The 20,129-nt window shown below is 31.5% G+C and overlaps 1 protein-coding gene across 7 annotated transcripts in view; it reads right to left on the reverse strand.

Moving 5' to 3' along the window:
• Positions 1-20,129, reverse strand: part of LOC117206217 — a 105,337-nt gene that overhangs the window by 11,645 nt on the left and 73,563 nt on the right. For 6 of the 7 annotated variants that reach the window (XM_033445353.1, XM_033445351.1, XM_033445346.1 and 3 more), the window contains 2 exons: positions 2,522-2,941; positions 450-644 (listed from right to left, as the gene is read on the reverse strand). In XM_033445353.1, the coding sequence (XP_033301244.1) occupies positions 450-644; positions 2,522-2,941 (615 nt within the window). The remainder of the gene's footprint in view (positions 1-449; positions 645-2,521; positions 2,942-20,129) is intronic. The other variant, XM_033445349.1, reaches the window with a different exon arrangement.

Here is a 20,129-nt window from a genome sequence, read left to right on the forward strand (position 1 = left end):
AATATTAACAGTACGAAGGAAGAGTAATAGTTAAATAAAGATACTGCTCAGAAACTTATTGCACTTATTATAGCGTGAATAATCGCAGAAAAAGATAATTTTTGAGTCAATTAACAAAATATATTTTTGAATGTAACTCCTGGACTCGTCATATTTCCTAAGTGAATAATGATATTACTCTTCCACGATTCTTCAACAAATTACATGGCACATAATTTTGGAGATGTTTAGTAAAATCAGTAAAATAACAAAACAGATTTTCCCTAATGTAATATAATTTTGAGATTATTTGACTATCAAGATAAGAAATGGCCACTATTTTTCGTAAAATGCGATTATATAACGCATAATTTTGAAATCGATTTGTAAGACTATTAAAGTAATAAAATGCTATTATTTTTCCCTAAAGTCGATTGTGCGATGTACAGTTCAGGAAAACAGTGACTTACGTTGTGTACAGTGATTGATGTGCTTTGTTGAGTGGAAAAGCCCATTTGTTGATTGGCCCATATGTCTCTTCTGATGGGCCACGTTCCCCGATAAGAAGATGGTAATCTGTGGCCCTGTAGAGATATATCTGGTTTGCTGTCTTCCTCGCTACTTCCACCTTCATTGTAACGTTTATTTCTTCTTGTATAAATCTGCTAAACATAGTTAAACAATCTAATTAACGATGAATTCATTGTATGACGACAAAAAATTGTATTCGTGAAAATATAAAAGTTCTTTAAGTATAACAAGTTGATAATTTACTATTAACACTCGATAAAAAATATGAAAACAGACAAGATTTTACTTATCCTCAGCACGAATCAACTGAAATAATAATAATAGGAATTTACCAATTTTTATAAACTCACATCTATTTTTTTAGAAAATATTTCATCTTCTATAGGAAATTCTTTTCTACCACGTATAATCTTAATCAAACATTATAATTCTAAATTAAATTATTTTTTTGTAATTCTAAATCTACGACATGAACACCTTTAAAAAATCTTTTAAAACATTGACCATATGTATGTTAAATACGATAATGCTCGTCCTAAAAAAAAAGGAAATAAAATAAAACCATTAGACCAACCACTCTAGAAACAATTCAAATTTCCCGCTAAAAACAGAACCGAAGCCATGAAGTTAACTCAAGTCTACTTGCCCACTGTGAAATAATCAACGTTCGTACTCTAAGCGTCTTACGTTCACAGGCTACAGAAAACGTACGAAATAAATTCTTGCAGAAATGTTTAGGGTGACAGGGAGAGTTAAAGAGGGAGGGAGGGGGAGGCGAAAGAAAAAAGTGCAGAGATAGAAGCGCAAGCGAGAAAGGATATAGATATATGAGTAAACGTGTATAACCAAAGGTAGAGAAAGACAGAATGAGCTCTCCGTAAAATCAATACGGAGCTACGTTGGGGGAAGTGCATGTAGGAAGAACTCGTACTCTACAAGCATGAGGCGATACCAGTGGTTTCCAACCATCTCTTTTTAATTACTCGACTAAGACAAAATAATATTAAATTTCTTTGAACAGCAGAAAACATCGTCGATATATTGTAGATAACGTAAGATTTAACGTAATCTTCGTTTTTCAGATATTTCGGAACTAGTTATATAAGAATGCAATAGTTTGTTGAACGATTAATTAGCTATAGAGAGTAGGTAATGTGTGTAGAAATTTTAATTAACATACAACCAACTAACGTTTTAATAAACATACAACTTTTGTTGCTCGCTTAATGGAGAACCTTGTACGTCACGCATTTTCGTTTACACACTCCTGAGCATCCCCATAGGTATTAATTGATTTACACACTCGTTATGGCACGGTACTAGATGCTGCGCTTGTGCTTTTAGGAACTGCATTAACTATCTTCGATACAATTACCGTTGTCATCCGACGATAGAGGTTTACATAATGTCGGACAACACGATGACATTTTGTCATCATAGGAGATAACGAAATGTAATGGGAAATGGTAATTTCACTTTCATCACTGACAGTTTATATACCAGTATACAGAAGTTACAAAACACCATGTAAGATTCGAGCAAATATGAAAAAGATCCAAATTAACATCGGTAAACATCGATTTATTTGGCACGTCGAATCGTGCAAAAGAAGAAACGATAAAATATTGCCGGAGATTTTGCAATCGCTTATAAAGTTCTTCCAATAACAAACAAAGAAACCAATCCACTACAATGGACAATCGCATTCCCTCGGAGTATTCGAATTCACCTGTTCTATCTGCGCATTACAGGCTTCTCTTCGATTCGGGAAAACAAAGCCACACAACGGTCACTCGACAAAGGAAAAAATATACACAGTCTAGTTCGATCAATTTCAGTGTCATCTCTCCGTGATCGTTCTATGCGAACCTATCAGTCACACGTCGTAGCATGCATCAACGAGGCTGGAGCAGAAAACAAAAGAAAAAAAAGAGTATGCACGAGATAAGCAAGAAGATATAAATAGCAGGAGAGTAAGAATGGAAGGACAGTAAGAAGATAAAAGAATTACCTCGGGGCTCGGCGTGGACGACCTTCGTTCGTCCTCCTCCTTTACTTCTGGCTCCATGGCATCCTCCTTGTTGGTCTCAGCGATCACGGAGCCTAGGTACAACCTTGGCCTGATGTGGGCATTGACGGGCAGAGAAGTGGAGGAGGATGATGGCGTTTTCAACGCGTTTTTCATCAGCGAGCATCTCGCGGATGTCGTCGCCGCTGCGGCGACAGGGTTGAACGCTGCGCCGTCCACGGACGACTCCAGCTCGTGCGCCGCGACGCCGATCAGGGGCGTAGATATCTCGATGTCGTGAGGGCGCCTCTGAGCCTTCCACGAGCCGACACCTTCCACGTCGACGCCTATCGCCCCGCGAAACACGCGACACTCCTCCGACAACAATCTTTCTGCTCTTTTCTGACAATCCTCCGCGTCTTCCTGCAATAATAATAATCAACAAAATGAGTAGTTTGAAGATTCCCGGATAAAAATCACAGTATTAAGCGATCGTTTTACAAACTACGTCGTATGTCGGTACTTGGCATACAGTTTACAACCGCGTTCTTTTTAAAAATTCGTTGTTTATTTTGTAAAAAAGTAACAATGCGAAGTAAATCGCAGACAAAGTTGGTGTTGAGATTTTCCATAAATATCTTTTTACGATCATCTCTTTAAGCGCCTTAGTGTACTTAAAGAATTTGTATAGAGATTTCGTATAGAGGCTGTATGATAATAGGAAATAAATGGGAGAGAAAGCTGAAGTCTAGGGTTGCTCGAGAGATTTTGAATGGATATTTGTTTTAGAATGATCTTTCCTAGTATTTTGGTTTAGGTAGGTACATAATTTGCATGAATCTCGAGTGCAGATTGTGCGATAATAGAAATTTACTTAGAGAATTCAATTTTAATTACTTATTCAAGCGATTCTCGTTTGTTTGCAATGATTTTTTGGACATCTTTGTTATTTCAATCTTCATTTAAAATCCTAAGTTTTAATTTTTAAAAATAAAAAATTCTTTTATTACGGCAAATTCATATGCTAAATAATTATCATTGTTCGTTCAATAGATGTACAAAATATGTTTGCATCGTCCCTCCTTATTATTTACTTTATAACATTTATCGGCTTTGTGATTTCTAATTTCGGAAGAAACATATATTTTTTATTTAAAATTACAAAATATACGAAAATTAAAATAAAGATTATAACCATATGCAAAACAGAAATGAGAAAATGATTAGGCGTAAGTATGCAGGTCTAATCGTTTGTTTCTGACAGATACAACGTAATCATAAGGATAAGCTCACATACTGGCCGGAAGTGTCACATATACGTAAGCTATATAGCAACGCGTTCTTGTTGTCCCGCTAATCATCTTTCCAGCTCTGTACAGTACAGTACAAACCTATATAGGTTTCAAAATCTAAAACGGATGAAATTTTCTACTAGGTAGAAATATAACAAAAATCGTTATCGAGGAAACGAAAAAAACAAACATAACAAAATGTACAATTATAATGTACGAATATCTGCAAATATTCATTGTGTACGTGGTAATAAGATGTAGATACTGATATTTGTAATTCTAGAGGATTTTTCAGATATGCGTTAGTTGTAAGTCAGCCAAGAATAAGCGTAATATTGGGTAAAACATTCGATTTAAAAGTCAAATTGCGAAGAATTGAGTAACAAGATGTAATGCAAACGTTTGGAATTTTTATGGAGATGTTCTCAACCTTATTTTCACTCGTTTCTTTCGTGGCAATGACGATATTGTCAAAGATTTTTTTCCTTCTATTAAATATTTTACGCCTAATAATTTACCATTTGGCCATTAATGATTGAAATTTGATTGACTGTATGACTTAGGAATGCAGTCGTTCCTGCGATTGGTACAAGGCGGTACGAGTTAGCATAATATTCTGGTTCGATATTTCATAAGTCAGTATGTAATAAGTCTAATATATCAGACTATTTTAATAAAATTATATATTATAGGTTTTATAGATATAAGTTTATTCTACTATGTACTTGTAGCTGTCTTAGATTCCCATTTAATCTTTTTTAATTGTAAAATAACTTTGAATTTTTGGCTCTGAATTTTTTGCTTTTTGTCAAAAGTTAAGTCAGAGCAAACAATTAGTACTTTACTTAATGGATTTGGTTTTGTTGTCCCGGGACCTACTATAAACCATAATCTATCCTCCGGTTAAGATGGCCATCATCTGTATAAGTATATTAACTCGGACCTGTAATAATCCTGAGGAATAGTTATAAAATTCAACTTTTTACCTTTCTGCCAGGGCCCTTAATTGCTACAAACACTTTACTTGTTATCATCCCTTCGAACAGAATACATTTCGACTTGCTCTGAACGCTTCGCTGAAAACACTTGTATACGCATCAATCGTATTCTTAAACGTTGTTGGAAATAAAGAGTATATTAAACTCAGTGTTATAATCATTCAATCACCCCTATTATCTTAACTGAAATAGGAGATCGGTTGATTCGCGGCGTCGATCATCGTATCGTAACGAGAATTTACGACTCTCATTATACGACGTTGAACGTGTCTCCCGCGGAGCGGTCGATCAGATTTTGTAATAATTATAATTAGATATCATACTAAGATAATAGTAACAATAAGATTGCGATATGTAAGATTAAAAACATGAGAATGCAAAGCAATTTGTAAGTGCGTATGGTAGGTGTACACTTTGTGTACTACATTGTAGTAACTACAATAAATGAAGTTTGATAAATTGCGATGATTTTATGGTACCGAAACCGTTGTATACGAAACGTAAAACGCGAGAGAAAATGAAAGTGTCAAGACAACATAAAAGACAAAGAAAAGAGGATATAAGATTTTATTATACCAATTTATCATATAATATGATTTAAAAAATTTCAAGTGAAATTGTAAGAAAGTGAATTATACATATATGTATACTACATGTATAATGCATAATGACAATTAGTATACGTTTCAGGACATAAGTTGTTATATAACGAAGCGTAGGCAGTGCGTTCTTATCATGTAACATCCTCGTGCGGACAAAAGTAACGAGCAAACGCAGTGTCACTCACAATTGCCTGTGCTAAAAATACATTCATATGTGTAGACTATAAGAATTCTTTGAATGAATATCTCAGATATCAAACGTTAACATATAATGAATCACCTTTTAATCATTCAGTATTCTTTCCATGAAAATCAGTCTCATTCTAATTAAATATTTTATTGCAGTAGTATTAATATTTACGTCTTTAGGATATAATACCAAAAGTATAACACTGTTTCAATATAAATTATTAAAAAAGTTACTTATTTTAATTATTGGTAATATTTAATGTAGTTGAAATATTATTAAAAATATTCTGGTATAAATTATAAAAACGTTCCTTATTTGAAGATTAGCTTTCAAAAGGACACTAATTGGGTATTTTAACCCCTTGCTTTGTGATATCGAATCACATTATAAATCAATTTCAGTGAGATGCCTTCAAAGGCAGGCATTAACTGTATTAAAGTTCAATTCTAATTTTGACTTTAACACGAAACAAGACTGTGAATTAACAAATACAAATTGCATATAACATTACAATGTCTTGTTTTAAACATAGAGCTATTACTTCATTAATTGATACACATATGCGTATATGCAAGGATAGAACATATGGAGTTAATTAAAAAAAAAAAGTAAGATGCATCGGTTAGATTAGCAACTGAACCGATTACTATTCACAGAATTTAATAAAAATGATTAAAGAAGTATTTTATATTTTACTCTTTTACATCGCTTAAATGCAAAATTGAAGTTTTTCTTTGTTCCTAAGAACATATTTCACATTACGATACTTTTTAAGCTATATTAATTATTAATATATCATATTTTGAGCGTGGCGTTGTTTGGAGCAGAGGTATGGGGCTGGAACATGGAAGAAAGGCTGAATACAATACAAAAAAGACATGTGGAATAGATGTTAGGTTTAGATATGACAACACCAAATTATATATTGATAGAAGAATGCAAGCTAATCGAAATCAAAGAAAAAGCATTAAAAAGAGCAGCAAGGTATGAAGAGAAAACCTCAGAATAAAAAAAGGAACTAGTAAAGGAGTGTATAAAGGAAAGAGAGAAACTGGGGAAATGGCCAAGAAATGGAGGGACACAGATAGAAGCAAGAGAAGAGCAAGAAAGGATGACAGCAGACCAAATTATAGAAGAAAGAAGAAAGAGAGAAGCAGAAGAGAGGGAGGAAAGGATAAGGGAATCCAAATATAACATACATTACAAAAAAATCGTCAAAGAAGAATTACCAAAATACTTAGAAGGGAGGATGAAGTGGAAGGACAGAAGAATGTTAGCAAGACTCAGATGTGGAAACAAGACCAAAGCAAAGGAATACTGGAAAGAACAGGGAGGAAAAAGATACAGACTATGTAAAAGGAAAGAAGAAGACCTGAGGTATGTAATAGAAGAATGTGAAATAACGGGAGGACCAAAGGACATAATAGAAAAAACACTAAATGAGACTAGAGAAGGTCTAACAGAAATAAAAGCAATAATACAGAAGAGAAGGACAATACAAGAGACGAGGAGGAACGACAGGAAGGAAGCATAGCAAGGAGGCAAAAACTCAAAGTTGCAATAGTTTTTTAGTCATTAGTTTTTAGTTTCTAGAGATAGATTAATTAAGGGAGTGGAATATAATAGAGTGGATAAGAAGGGAGGTAGGTATATAAGAAGCGAAATAGGTGTAAGAGATGTAAAACCGAAAGTTCGTCCAAAGCCGAAAGGCACGGACTAAGCAATAATAAATAAATATATCATATTTTTTCAATTTTATAATTCGATTATCTTTGCAAATAAATTTGCAACTTATTTTTATTGCAGACATATTTTTAAAGATATTAAGATACATTTTATTATTTGTCTTTTAATTATATGTAAATTTTAAAAACATCTTTTAATATTAAAATTTAGATCTCCACGAAATATTTAATCATATAAGTTCTAATAAAAGAATATGGAAGTATTATTTATACAGTATGATTCATGCTACCGGAACTGGATTCTCTGATTAGAATTAGATAAAAATATTAGAGATTGAAAAGATGAATGATTTTTCTTACAAGTGTTACGACGCATATGCGCAACTGGCGTTTTAAATAAATAAATAAATAAATAAATAAATAGAGTTTTGAAATGTGCATAACACATACATGTATCTCTTACATGTATAAAATTAATCACTCCTCGTGTGCTATTCTCCAAGTGTGCTATCATTAATTTCTCAATGACGCGTGTGAAGTTTTTCGCCTGTAACGTATAATATCAAAACATTATGAGCTCAGAATATGCGGCTTACTGGAAATAAGTCACAATGTCGAAGATGTTCGTATACAACAAAGAAAAACTGTTCCATACTGAGGTCGAAATGATAACACACTCTGTTAATATGTTTAGAAATTGCTCAGTAGTTCATGATCTATCAAGAAGTAAAGATTACAGTACAATATTATATAAATTTCCTGAACTAAAACAGCAACGGTTCTCAGTAGCAAAAATATCGAAAGTAATAAGAAGAAGTCGTAGAGTAATACACAATTTCTTAAAAGATGTTGAAGATTATGGCAAAAAGAAAATTACTGGTCGGCCGTCAGCGTTATCCGATCGTGATAAGCGAGCAATTCTGCGTGTAGCTTCCAACTCGCAGTTAACAACGAAGCAAATAATGGAAAAATGTAGTATTAGTGCTAGTGTTTCAAGTGTTCGTCTAGTTCTACTATCCTGCAAAAATATTAAGAGGTTAAAATTGAAAAAGAAACCTTCGTTAACAACGAAACACAAAGTAGAACGTTTACGCTTTGCAAAAGAAAGAATGCATTGGAAAAAGAAATGGAGAAGGGTACTATTTTCAGACGAAAAAGATTCAAGTTGGATGGTCTTGATGGGTTCCAATATTATTTTCATGATATAAGAAAAGAGACAATGCCAACAATTCGACGACAAATGGGAGGAGACAGCGTGATGGTTTGGGCCGGCATCGGTTATTTCGGCAAAACAAGTATCAAGTTCATCGATGGAAGAATGAATAGTGTCCGATACATAAATTTAACCAAAGAACAAATAAATAATCATGCAGAACGCACTTCTGGACCTGATTACATCTTTCAACAAGGTAATGCATCTGTACACATATCAAGATTGGTACAATCCTATTTTAATGAAAATAATATATCTATTTTGCTGTGGCCTGTACGCTCCCCGGACCTTAACATTATTGAAAATTGCTGGGCAGAACTTGTTCACGGCGTATACGCGAATGGAAAACAATACCAATACGTACAAGAATTAAAAAAATGCAATTGTACGCAAATAGATTACGTTAAGTCAAAGTTATATCTAGAAACTATATAAATCGATACCAAATCGTATAATAGAAGTAATAGAAAATAAAGGGGGATGTACCCATTATTAAATAAGTATATATGTTTGATAAGTTATTATTGTTAGTTACAATTTATGTTGATTATTATTTTTTTATTGTACATGTGTTATCATTTCGTTTTTAAAATAAAACAATTTTTTTTGTTACACATTAAACCTCATAATATTTTTAATTATTTCCAACGAGCCGCATATTCTGAGCTCATAATGTTTTGATATTATACCGTTACAGACGAAAAACTTTACACGCATCATTTAGAAATTAAGGTTAGCACACCTGGGTTATCTTTTTGACGAGGAGTAATATGGTCGAAATTTACAGAAATTTGATTAATTTGCCACATAGTTTTAATACAACTCTGTACTAAATAAGGTGTTTTACCAACAAATATACATTTAGATATACATAAAAAATAAATACTGCAAGTGTAAGCAGTATTCATCATTTTTCTTTAATACTTATCCTAATGTCAATCGGGAAAGGCGTATGAGTTGTTTCATTTGTGTGAAACACCTTATACATAAATATAGTCTATCACAAAAGTCTGCATACACTTTTTAAATATAAAATATTGTAGCAAAAATGTCAGAAAACGAGCGTTTTTGGCACATTAAGACACATATGTGTTATTAAAATGTAACATGATTTATTCACTATGATCTTAAATTAAAGAAGAAGTACTAAAATATAAAATACAATGTTACGAAAGTTATATACACCTGTTACATCTGTACGAAATCACAAAGATGGTTTAGTATTATATTAAGACCTTGTAAATGACCTACGCAAAGCGCGTCTATAATTCCTTTGATAAGTTAGATATACAATCTTCGATAACTGAACATACAAGGTGTACATTTTTTCATTTAAGGATTCGTTGTCGAAAAAGATAGGTTTGAAAATCTGCCAGGTAAGCGTACATTAGCTTTACTATTATTAAACATGGATAATGTCACGATTCTCTTTCTATTACTTTCTTCCTAGTACTTTTATTTCCATGACATCAATCTGCACTATTACTTTTATATACTTCTGTAATGCCTCCAAGCATAATAACAGCTTTGAAGAATTAAAATCAAACATTATTTTGGCGTTTGGAGATTTAAAAAATGTGCATAATTCATTACAAAAAGCGCATAATAATTTACTTCAAACAGCAAAGTTGTATATACAACATCATGGTCAACATGTCGAGCATTCGTTAAGCAATCTTATATATAATATTTTTATAATATTTTTGAAACAATTCAAATTAAGTACAGAATGAAAGAAAGTGATAAAACGGATCTTAAGCGAACCAACTCCAAACGAAGTCTTAAGTGAAAAAATATTTCTATTTTTTTCGATTTGTTTTTGTATGTAAAATTACCACCCGACCAGCGTATCACAATTTTAGAATACCCCGTATATTTATAGACCTTTGTGACTGACTACATTTTTATTTTTTTACGAATCACAATATCATACCTATACTGACTGTTTCCTACCTCTTTCTCTCTCTATCAAAAAAAAAAAAAAAAAGGAACAAGGAAGAAGAACAACGAACTACATGAAAGGTGTAGAAGTTTTCACTAACCAAACAGTTCATTCCGATACAAAACGTTTGAAACCGATCCAAAAACTGAGAGCAGCTGTACGATATTGTCTGGCTTAGCATCATCCGGTCGGGAATTATTGCTTTCGCGTATTCCACAGGGTTCACTCATTTTTATCCCACTCAATTTAGGCCTGACAGCCGCGTTCGTTTCCTCACAGTTTCACTCTCTTTAAAGCAAAGCAAACAAACATAGCCGGGGAAAGCGATATTGCTCGAATTCGCGCTGAAAGACCCGGCAATTTCGATTGGTTGTACTTTCTCTCCAGGTTCATGGACATTCTTCTCGAGCTTCCCGAGCTCGCCATTACGACGTGATCGAGATTTAAACGCCGCGCTGCGCCGTTCCATTAGACACCGTCACGAAACGTACCACTGCGTGCAACAAGCAATTAACCCGCCACGTTCCGGGCCAACGAAAGGTCATCGCTATCGCAACTTGCCAGGTCCTGAAAATGCCATCCGGAACATCTTACGGATCCGGAGAAATTTATGTCGCATCGATTTTAATGACTGCAAAAAAGTTAAATACTTAATAGAGAAGGAACCAGAGTTGTTGCGATGATCTGGGTATCGAGATATTCTATGAAAGTGCGGAGAATTTGCGGATTGCACGATGTTCTAAAAATGGTATTCGCGATATTCTGCAGAACCAGAGGAATTTAAATACTATGCAGAAAAATCAAACACTAAATTAACGGCACGATACAGATTTTTCACTGTTCTAAATATGGAAATAGGTGAGCCTTCATAGGTGGCACAACTGGAGTTAGGAATATTCTATTGGTATGCCAATATCATTGGTGGCTTCATCTTCGAAAAAGTCGAGTTTGAAAACGCGTCAAGTATATGTGAATTTACCTAATTTCCAATTACATAATTGTTGGAAAGTAGAGATCCCTATTTCACATATGTTTATATATATATATTTAATACATGTATACACGTGTATTTAAATTTTACATTTAAAATTTTAATTACATGTATATCAACATATCCGTATTTTAATTCGCGTGACTCTAAATATATGGGTATCCGAGAAATCTAGGAGATTGTGAAATTAATAAAAGAATATTTCGATATGTTTACTGGAATAATATGGGGAAAGATCACGCGAATCAAAATATAGATTTATTAATACACGTACATTTAGATATGCATGAAGTAATGAACGGATAGCCATGTACTGAACATATATAGATTGAGATACGGATATTGAAGCATACGTGTACACGAGCCTTTTTAATAGATATATCATACCGTAATCTCTACTATCCTATATAATATGAAGGTTATCCTACATGCAAAGATAAATCGATAACGCAGTCGGTGATAGTGTATAGAATAAAATTTTTATGTTTAAAGCTTCCTTTAGGAAAAATTGTTGTTCTTTATGAACTAACCTGGCACACACATATTCGACGTTTTCAAATTCAATTTTCTCAAAAACAAGGCTTCAATTGAAGAAGCTTTATTATGCATTTTCGAATATATGTAGATTAACTTTCTGCCAATTATCCGTTCTTTTTCAATCAGGTATGAGTCAAACACACATACAAGTTTTTAAACTCAATTTTTTATTCTTGATCTTCTTCTTATTCTGAACCATAGAATTTCTCAGACTTCGCTTGTACCACGAACTTAGAACCACAGTATCTCTTATCAGGTTGTAAGAATTTGCTTATGCGTATACCACAATATTTTAAATAAGGTATCTGCGATATTGTACAAAATCAAAGGAATTTGCATTCCACAAATATTAGTCTTTTGCAGACAAGGCTATCTCCGTTTCTTTTACGGACAGACTATGTCGTCGATACTCATGCCTATTTTTTTCTTACTATTCTAGGTTCTTAAAATATCTGACAATATTCTGGAATATTAATTTAAGTTTTTCGTATATTATATGATCGTTTCAGTGGTTTTTCGGGAAGAATAAAAATTCGCTTTGAAGAAAATCACGAGTGAAATTTCATTTGAGCCCATTTAAGGTTGCCTACGTAGAGTGATAATTGTTTATTTTAGGGCACGCCTCATTGATTTTCATAATCTTGAAATACGTTCAGATCATCATTCTGGACACTTTTTTCTATACATGTTACCGCATTATTCATTGATATTCGTAAAAATCTTCAATAGAATTTAGGTTAGGTACGATTATAGTTTATTCTGAGGTCGACTACATTTTTATATTTACATATAGTCCATATAGTCTAAACTAACTTATTGATGAGAGAGATAGCCATTTTTAATATTCTATAAATAAAAAAGAAAAAGTAATGGGTTATGGGTTGAGCTAAATTAGTACCCGGTCGTCATTAGGCGACCAGCAATGCTGACATGAAATAATTTTCGATCATTGATATACAGAATGTTACGCTTCATTTTCATCTTCAAGTGATCAAAAGATGTATATATGTATGTTCCAACACGCAATCTGGCGATAATCACACAGGTCTTAATTCGTGAGTTACACACAGAAGTATGTTTGATAGTATATATACGTAAAAGTAAATGGTAGTAATCGGATTTACGATACATTTACAAAATTAAATAAAATAAAAATTAAGTTATGCTAGAGTAGCCTCATGGCGACCGTATATTAATCTAATCCAACCTACAACCCATTATTTTTCTCATTTATACTAAGGATGATTAATTTTTTATATTAGAGTCAGGTTTACGTTGAGGTTATACAAAAATGGGGCCACTTATATGCTAGAATGAAGTGTAATAAAACTTAAACTTAATTGAAGCATTTGTTGAGTATGTCGGAAATTAAGGCTAAGCAGCGGTAACATGTATAGGGAAAAGTTGCACGAAAAGATCTTGATAACATATTTCAAAGTCATCAAAATCGATGAGGTATGCCTTGATGTAAATAATTACCCGCAAAGTTAATAAATAGAAAAATAAGTACTTAATCGAGAAACAGAGATTTTGCAATGTTCTAAATATCGAAATATTTCAGGAAATTAAAAAGTTTGTAAAAATCTATTTCACAACTTTCTGCATATGGTATCTAAGGCATCGTGCGTAACCGAGGAGATTTGTATTTCCTAGATATTAGTAAAAGAAGATTAAAATTGTTCCCTTAAATATCTCACAAAATTTGAATCACAGTAAGTCGTGATCGATAGAAAACACATACTTAATCGGGCAATAGATTTTGATCATGTGCTAAATATGTTAATACTATGAGATTGATGAATTTGCATCAAATGCATCAAAATGGAAGCGAATTTGAAATACATACATTGTACATAGTACGTCAAATGTTCAATATCAATAAAATATTGAGAAAACAGCATAGAATTCTAGCAAACTCATAGAAAAGGAGTTGAGCAAATATTAATATTAATTATTTTTAATTATTAATTAATTATTAATATTAATAATAGGATTAAAATTAAAAAGAAAAAAAGGTGAGAGAGAAAACTAAACGCCATGCAAATTCAAGAAATAAATTGAATGATAATGAGAAAAAATCGTTAAAGATCATACGTATTAAACGTAATTAAAGATCAACGTAATTAAAAAGTAGTATTGATTATGATTAAAAAATTTATATTTTACTTTACGATGTTCTTAAAATGGATATGGAATGTTCACCCACAGCTCGCTTCAGTTGAATAATTACAAAAACAAACAACTAAAAATCATAGGAATAATTGAAAAATAGCCATTTTACAAGGTGTTGAAAATAGAAAAAATGTTATAAATCTGACAGATCTTTAAAAGAAATAACAATGAGAGCAGATCGGCAGAGAATAAGTATTGCGGATGAATTTTGCCACTTTCACTTAGTTTTCTCCAACATTCGAGAAGTTCAAGAACAATGAGTACGCTGGTAACACGAGCAACCACGCGTAACGTTGTTTCAAGCACGATCTTAGAATCACGTTAAATTATAATGAGTTAATTGTAGATGTGTTTGAAGATGGCACTAAAGATTGTTAAAGTACAGCTGGTCGTTAATAGAAAAGTCCATAAGAAACTGATTAGATGAGATTATGTAAATTGCTTCGAAACCATTGGCAAGTTACGGTTCATGGTAGAATTTTGCGTTAGGTGATTCAAATAATATCTGCGTAAGAAACGTAGATGAGAGAGTCGGTTGGTGAAAATAATTTTATAGTCGGGGGTTTCTCTTATGGTTTATGGCTATGATTCTGGTTTTCCTGATTTTCACAGACTGTTAAAATTTCTGATGTGAACGCGGAGAGTCGAGCAGTGTAACGATTTTTATCAACTGATTTTTACATAAAACATGGCCATTTAAATCGAGTATCTAGAGTTAGTCATAGACAGAATAGTTGAGAAAGTGGAATAATTTAATGCAGTATTAGATTACTTATACGTCAAGAAATTATAAATGGTAATATAATAAATTGTGAACATTATCTTTTTTCCTGCTTTCTTCAAAAAGATATTTGATTACGCCTCGCGATCCTTATTACAGTATGCTTGAATTAAAGTGCTAATTTAATATCCTATATTCAATATCATATGATATTAATTTAAAGATTAAAATATATGTATTAAAATAATATCAATTGTTGAAATCAGTTGTTCAATTCTCTATTTACTCATATTTACCAATGTACTATTGTATTGCATCACATCATGTTACGTTATGATTTATCATCTTCACGTTACTTATCATGTTATGAGTTTACTTATAGCCATTATTACACATATACAGTTTTACGAATAATTATCTAGATAGATAAATAGATGGATAGATATATAGAGAGAGAATTTCAGTAATTTTACATTCTAACAAATTTAAAATAGAGTAAGAAGAAAATTGAAAAGAGAAAATAAACATAAAGGTCAAAGTATAAAAATAGATACAGAAGGAAGCGTAGGAAGAATTAATCGATCCTTTTTTGGCTCGATTAATTATAATTCGACCGATCAATTATATATTTACTAAATTAATAAACGTCTCGCTGTTCATTAAAATCATTTATTCGTTTCACGCACTATTTTATCGTGCGACGGAAAAACTTTAATATGTACTAAACCACTGACTTTCATCGAGTTATAAACTCGTTTACTGCGAACGATAGCAAATAAACGTAACGAACGTATATTAGTTTCTTCGTGTAGGAAGCTTTCTAAAATTGTGCACGATACAAAATTCTATTCTCCAGGCGACAATTTTCCGTATAGGAAAAAATTTTCATTCAGTGTAACTCCGCTATCGTCAAACTGTGAGTTATTATTCACCTCGTAACTTGCGCATATTAAGTAAGAAATTGACGTTCCACCGACGATGGTGAATCATTCTTAATTGGCTCGTGATTCACAGCAAGTACGTTCAGACGTTAGCCTCAATTTTGCATTTTCGTTTCATTTACCCCTTTAAACATCATCAAGTCGTTTGTTATCATCAGTGTAATTTTCGAAATACATTCATATCGTTTATCTTAGAGCGGGAAAGATTTATTCTATTAAGAACTTTAATTACATAGTGCTGAGACATTTTTTCACGAAATTTCAAGCAGAAGAAAAATATAAATTAGATTCTTACGTGTTAGTTAAGACGTTTACTATGACGTTAATAAGAAGTAACATTATTTTATTTTTATATTATTATAATTATAATTAATTATTATTATTATAGTACAGAGTGATATATCTATGTTTTATAAGTTTTAGGTATTTCCTTTCTTCAATGCTCTATTATTATATTGTATTATTGCATTGCTACCAATGTAAATTAATACATAGTAATAATATTCAAATAACTAGCAATAATGATTTTTATTAATTTTAAGATTTTAAGATTAATAATTGTAAGATTTACTTGTTTAATAATTGTAAAAATTTATTTGTTTGATTATCAAACTTATTATTAAGTTATTATTATTCAATTTATTATTATTGCCACAATGTACAAGGGAATTTGTTGATACTAATACTTCGTAATTTGAGATTTGTAAAATTTCACAAATAGTATTAAAAAAATTATATTTACAAGAGGGTCTTGAGGATTCTTCGTGATTTCTAATCATGAAATTCTTTGGATGAAAAGAAGAAATAGTAATAGAACATAAGAGTGACATAGGAAATCCAGTATTTTAATATCTACTTCACCATCAGGTTATTTTACAAGTAATCCGGCTTTTTCAATATGTGTGCATATAAGGTGAAAGTGAACAGCTATCTGATGGTAATTAATAGACTGCGTGTGTGTATGCCAATTCAGGTTTATACGAATACGTATAAGTAAAAGAATAGAAATCAAATACATCTTTGTTTCATTCTCTAAATATTATAACGAGTATTTTATTTTAGACAGGATGTACACTCGTGTATATTATGTGCATTTTTACATATTTAACTTTCTCATAAATGTATAAATATCCGTAGTTCAATTAACTAATCAGTGGTAGATTTTCTTTTTATTTTCTACTATTGTTTATTACGTTTATAAAATTGTTATCACGTTGAGTTTCATTCTTGTAAGCTTTTAGTAAAATCGCATTATTGGTAATTACTTACTTATGATTGTAACAGCATTAACAACAAATTTTGTTAATTTCCCACAAAATCTTTCATTAAAATCACCTTAATACTCTTGTTCTAAACAATTCTCTTAATCTTACAATTTCACTGATATCTGATTACAGTATTTTATCATCGATAATTGATTAAAATCTTATTAATTACCTACAAATCTTTTATTAAAATCACCTTAATAGTTTTACTCTAAAGAATTCTTTCAATCTTGCAATTTCTTTAAAAATATAATCAAACAGTCCATTTTCGTCTCTACTATAGTTTATTATTTAACTACCGATAATTCCAACTTTCTTTAATTATCCGTAATTGTTTTGCTCTTACTTCAAATAATTCTCTCAATACTATAATCTCCTTAAAGCAAACGCGTTTTCGAGCGCAATATTCCTCGACTTCCGGTTCAGATCCGAATTAAAACCACGAACGAAGTTTCACCAGTAATTCCCAACGACTTTTCGCCAGTAGAATCCTTCGAATAAAAAGACTAAATAATAGTAGACAAGAGTAACCAAGGAATTTATCTAGCTTTCACCCTGGAACCTTCGCTTCCTTTCTCCTGCCTGCTTCTTATCCAGCCACCTTACTCTGCCATTGGAAAGATAAGTCTCTAGCTCCCATGTAAGGATACAGAGCCCTTGCGTGAGTATCAAATACTTACGTAAACCGTTTATCGCAGAATAGGCAACTGTTTTTACAATTGAACCGATGGTCAAAACTCGTATATACCTATAAACCGGGTTCTGACTCATACAATTGTGTGCCGTTACGTTAGTGTCTGCATGGTTGAGGAATTAAGATAAAGAGGGCCGCTTTATGAAGAAGAAGATGATGAAGCACAAGAAGAAACGAAGAATGTGAATAAAAATCGTACAGACGACTTGGTACGTTGATGTCGATGAACTTTGGTGATTTCAATGCTTCACGAGACTTTTGGCGTTACACACGTACATGTTATTTGATCCTGCTACATTCTTTCCCTCACTTACAATTTACAATCCCATTATATTTTTCTAACAGTAAAAGGTATCTTAACAGTTTGAACGAAATATGAAAAAAATTTTATCGCTATGCATAATTTTCTCCTTCAACTCTATATTCAACATCTTCCTAAGACATTACAAGTACTTTTTGTTTGTTGAAATTAAAGCGGGATTGAAACATGAAAATTCGAGAATCGTGGCAGGGTTAAATGAAATATTTGAAAAGTTATTAATATATATTGAGGAGACAAATCCTAATCCTTTTAAACTGTAAAACTATGATGAAATATCCAGAATGAACGCTTTAGAGAATAATTATTTACTTGTCATTAAGATTTCTTGCATTTTTGGTATCGAAAAGTATATACTTGCAGTTTATTGTAAAAAAAAAAAAAATATTAATAATTCAGCTATGTAGATGTAATAACATTCAATATGTGAAATTTAGAATAATACATTGGATAGCTTGCCAGAGTTTCTCTCGAGCTATACTATAAATGGGGTAAGATGATCATCTTATTTGGTTAAATGATATTACGAAATAATTATACATTAATTTGTTTGAACAAGATGATTTTTCTTTGAATTATTTCTATCTATCAAATAGAATAACATTTTGTATGGTTTCTTAGATAAACAAATATTTTCCGAACTAGTTCCCTGAATAATTTCTGATACAACTTACGTTAATTACGTAAGAAGTACAAATTTTTAAATAATCTGGATTTATTGTTTGTTATCCAAATATACTTAAAGAGCAATTAAAGGGAAGCAAAGAGTTATTCGAAGATGATTTCTTTGATTTCGACATAAAATAAAATTACAATTCCCGATTGTATCTTATTTTTAAAATGCAGATGATAAATTGGTTGAGGCGTCTTAATATTTTAAGATAATATGTTTTATTTTGACATTAAATCAAATTTGCCCACATCTGGTTCCCTACTGGAAACGAGAAATGAATGCTAGATCGAGAGCATTTCTTTCTGTGTGGTAATGAACTTGGTGGAATTCGATTACGAAGACGAGTATTAACGAAACTGTGTTTTTTGCAATCTTAATACTTGTTTGGCAAGTATTCAATATAGAAATATAGTGTTACAGTTGTCATAGCTATATATATTATATAATTTTATAACTCTAACATTTCTTTGTAGTTTTAGTCGAAGATCTTGTACGGTATTTTCTTTCTCTTTTATCCGTAGATTTTTATCTTCTAGTTATTTCTAATGAAAATCATTCTAGTCATTTTTAATGAAAATTACGTATTTTTATATTGTTAATTTTTAATCAGAAGTTCGTGTACCTAAATTTTTCATTTTTCATTTTTCCTCAGAATCTTTTTTATTTCCAAATTTTGTAGGTTGTTTGTTTCTTAGATCTTTAATTTCTAGTCGAAAATCTTTATACTTGTATATTTGTTGTTTTCGACGAATCTAGAACATTGGAATCAATGCTCTGCGAGTGATATTTTTATTTTTGACACGACCAAGCAAGGAAGTGTATTTTAGTCACGTGCAACACGTATACGAGCAGAACACTTCACGTTTCTCATTGAACGTTCAGGTTCAAAGAAATCTTTATTTCTTATCAAAGTTATCAGCGAAAGGAGAAATTAACTTCTTAATAACTTACAGATAAATCAATTTTTTTTAAGTTCCAACCACAACACAAAAATTAGACAAATTATAGTAATCTATAGTGACAAAATCAGAGCACGCTGAGATAAATATCTATATTTTTAATGGCTTTAAAGTTATTAGGATATTTAAATAAAGAAATCATCTATGAATAGTTTTAAGATATAAATTATAATTTATATAAAAAATGTATAATTCATAAAAAAAATTTAATGGTGAAATTAATACTTATAATAAAGAACACCTATAAAGAATTACAAATCAGCAAGTTGAAAAGCTTAAATTACGTGATGAGTTGCAATTAATTTAGAATAAAATGTCAGTAAAAACAGTTAAAAATTTGTTTACCGAAAAGTTTGAAAATAATACTAGATAATACTATAATAACTATAGCAGTTTATAAATGAAAAGAGAGAACAT

This window comes from Bombus bifarius, unplaced genomic scaffold, assembly GCF_011952205.1.
Source record: "Bombus bifarius isolate JDL3187 unplaced genomic scaffold, Bbif_JDL3187 scf7180000007998, whole genome shotgun sequence".
In the NCBI taxonomy this organism is placed as follows: Eukaryota; Metazoa; Arthropoda; class Insecta; order Hymenoptera; family Apidae; genus Bombus; species Bombus bifarius.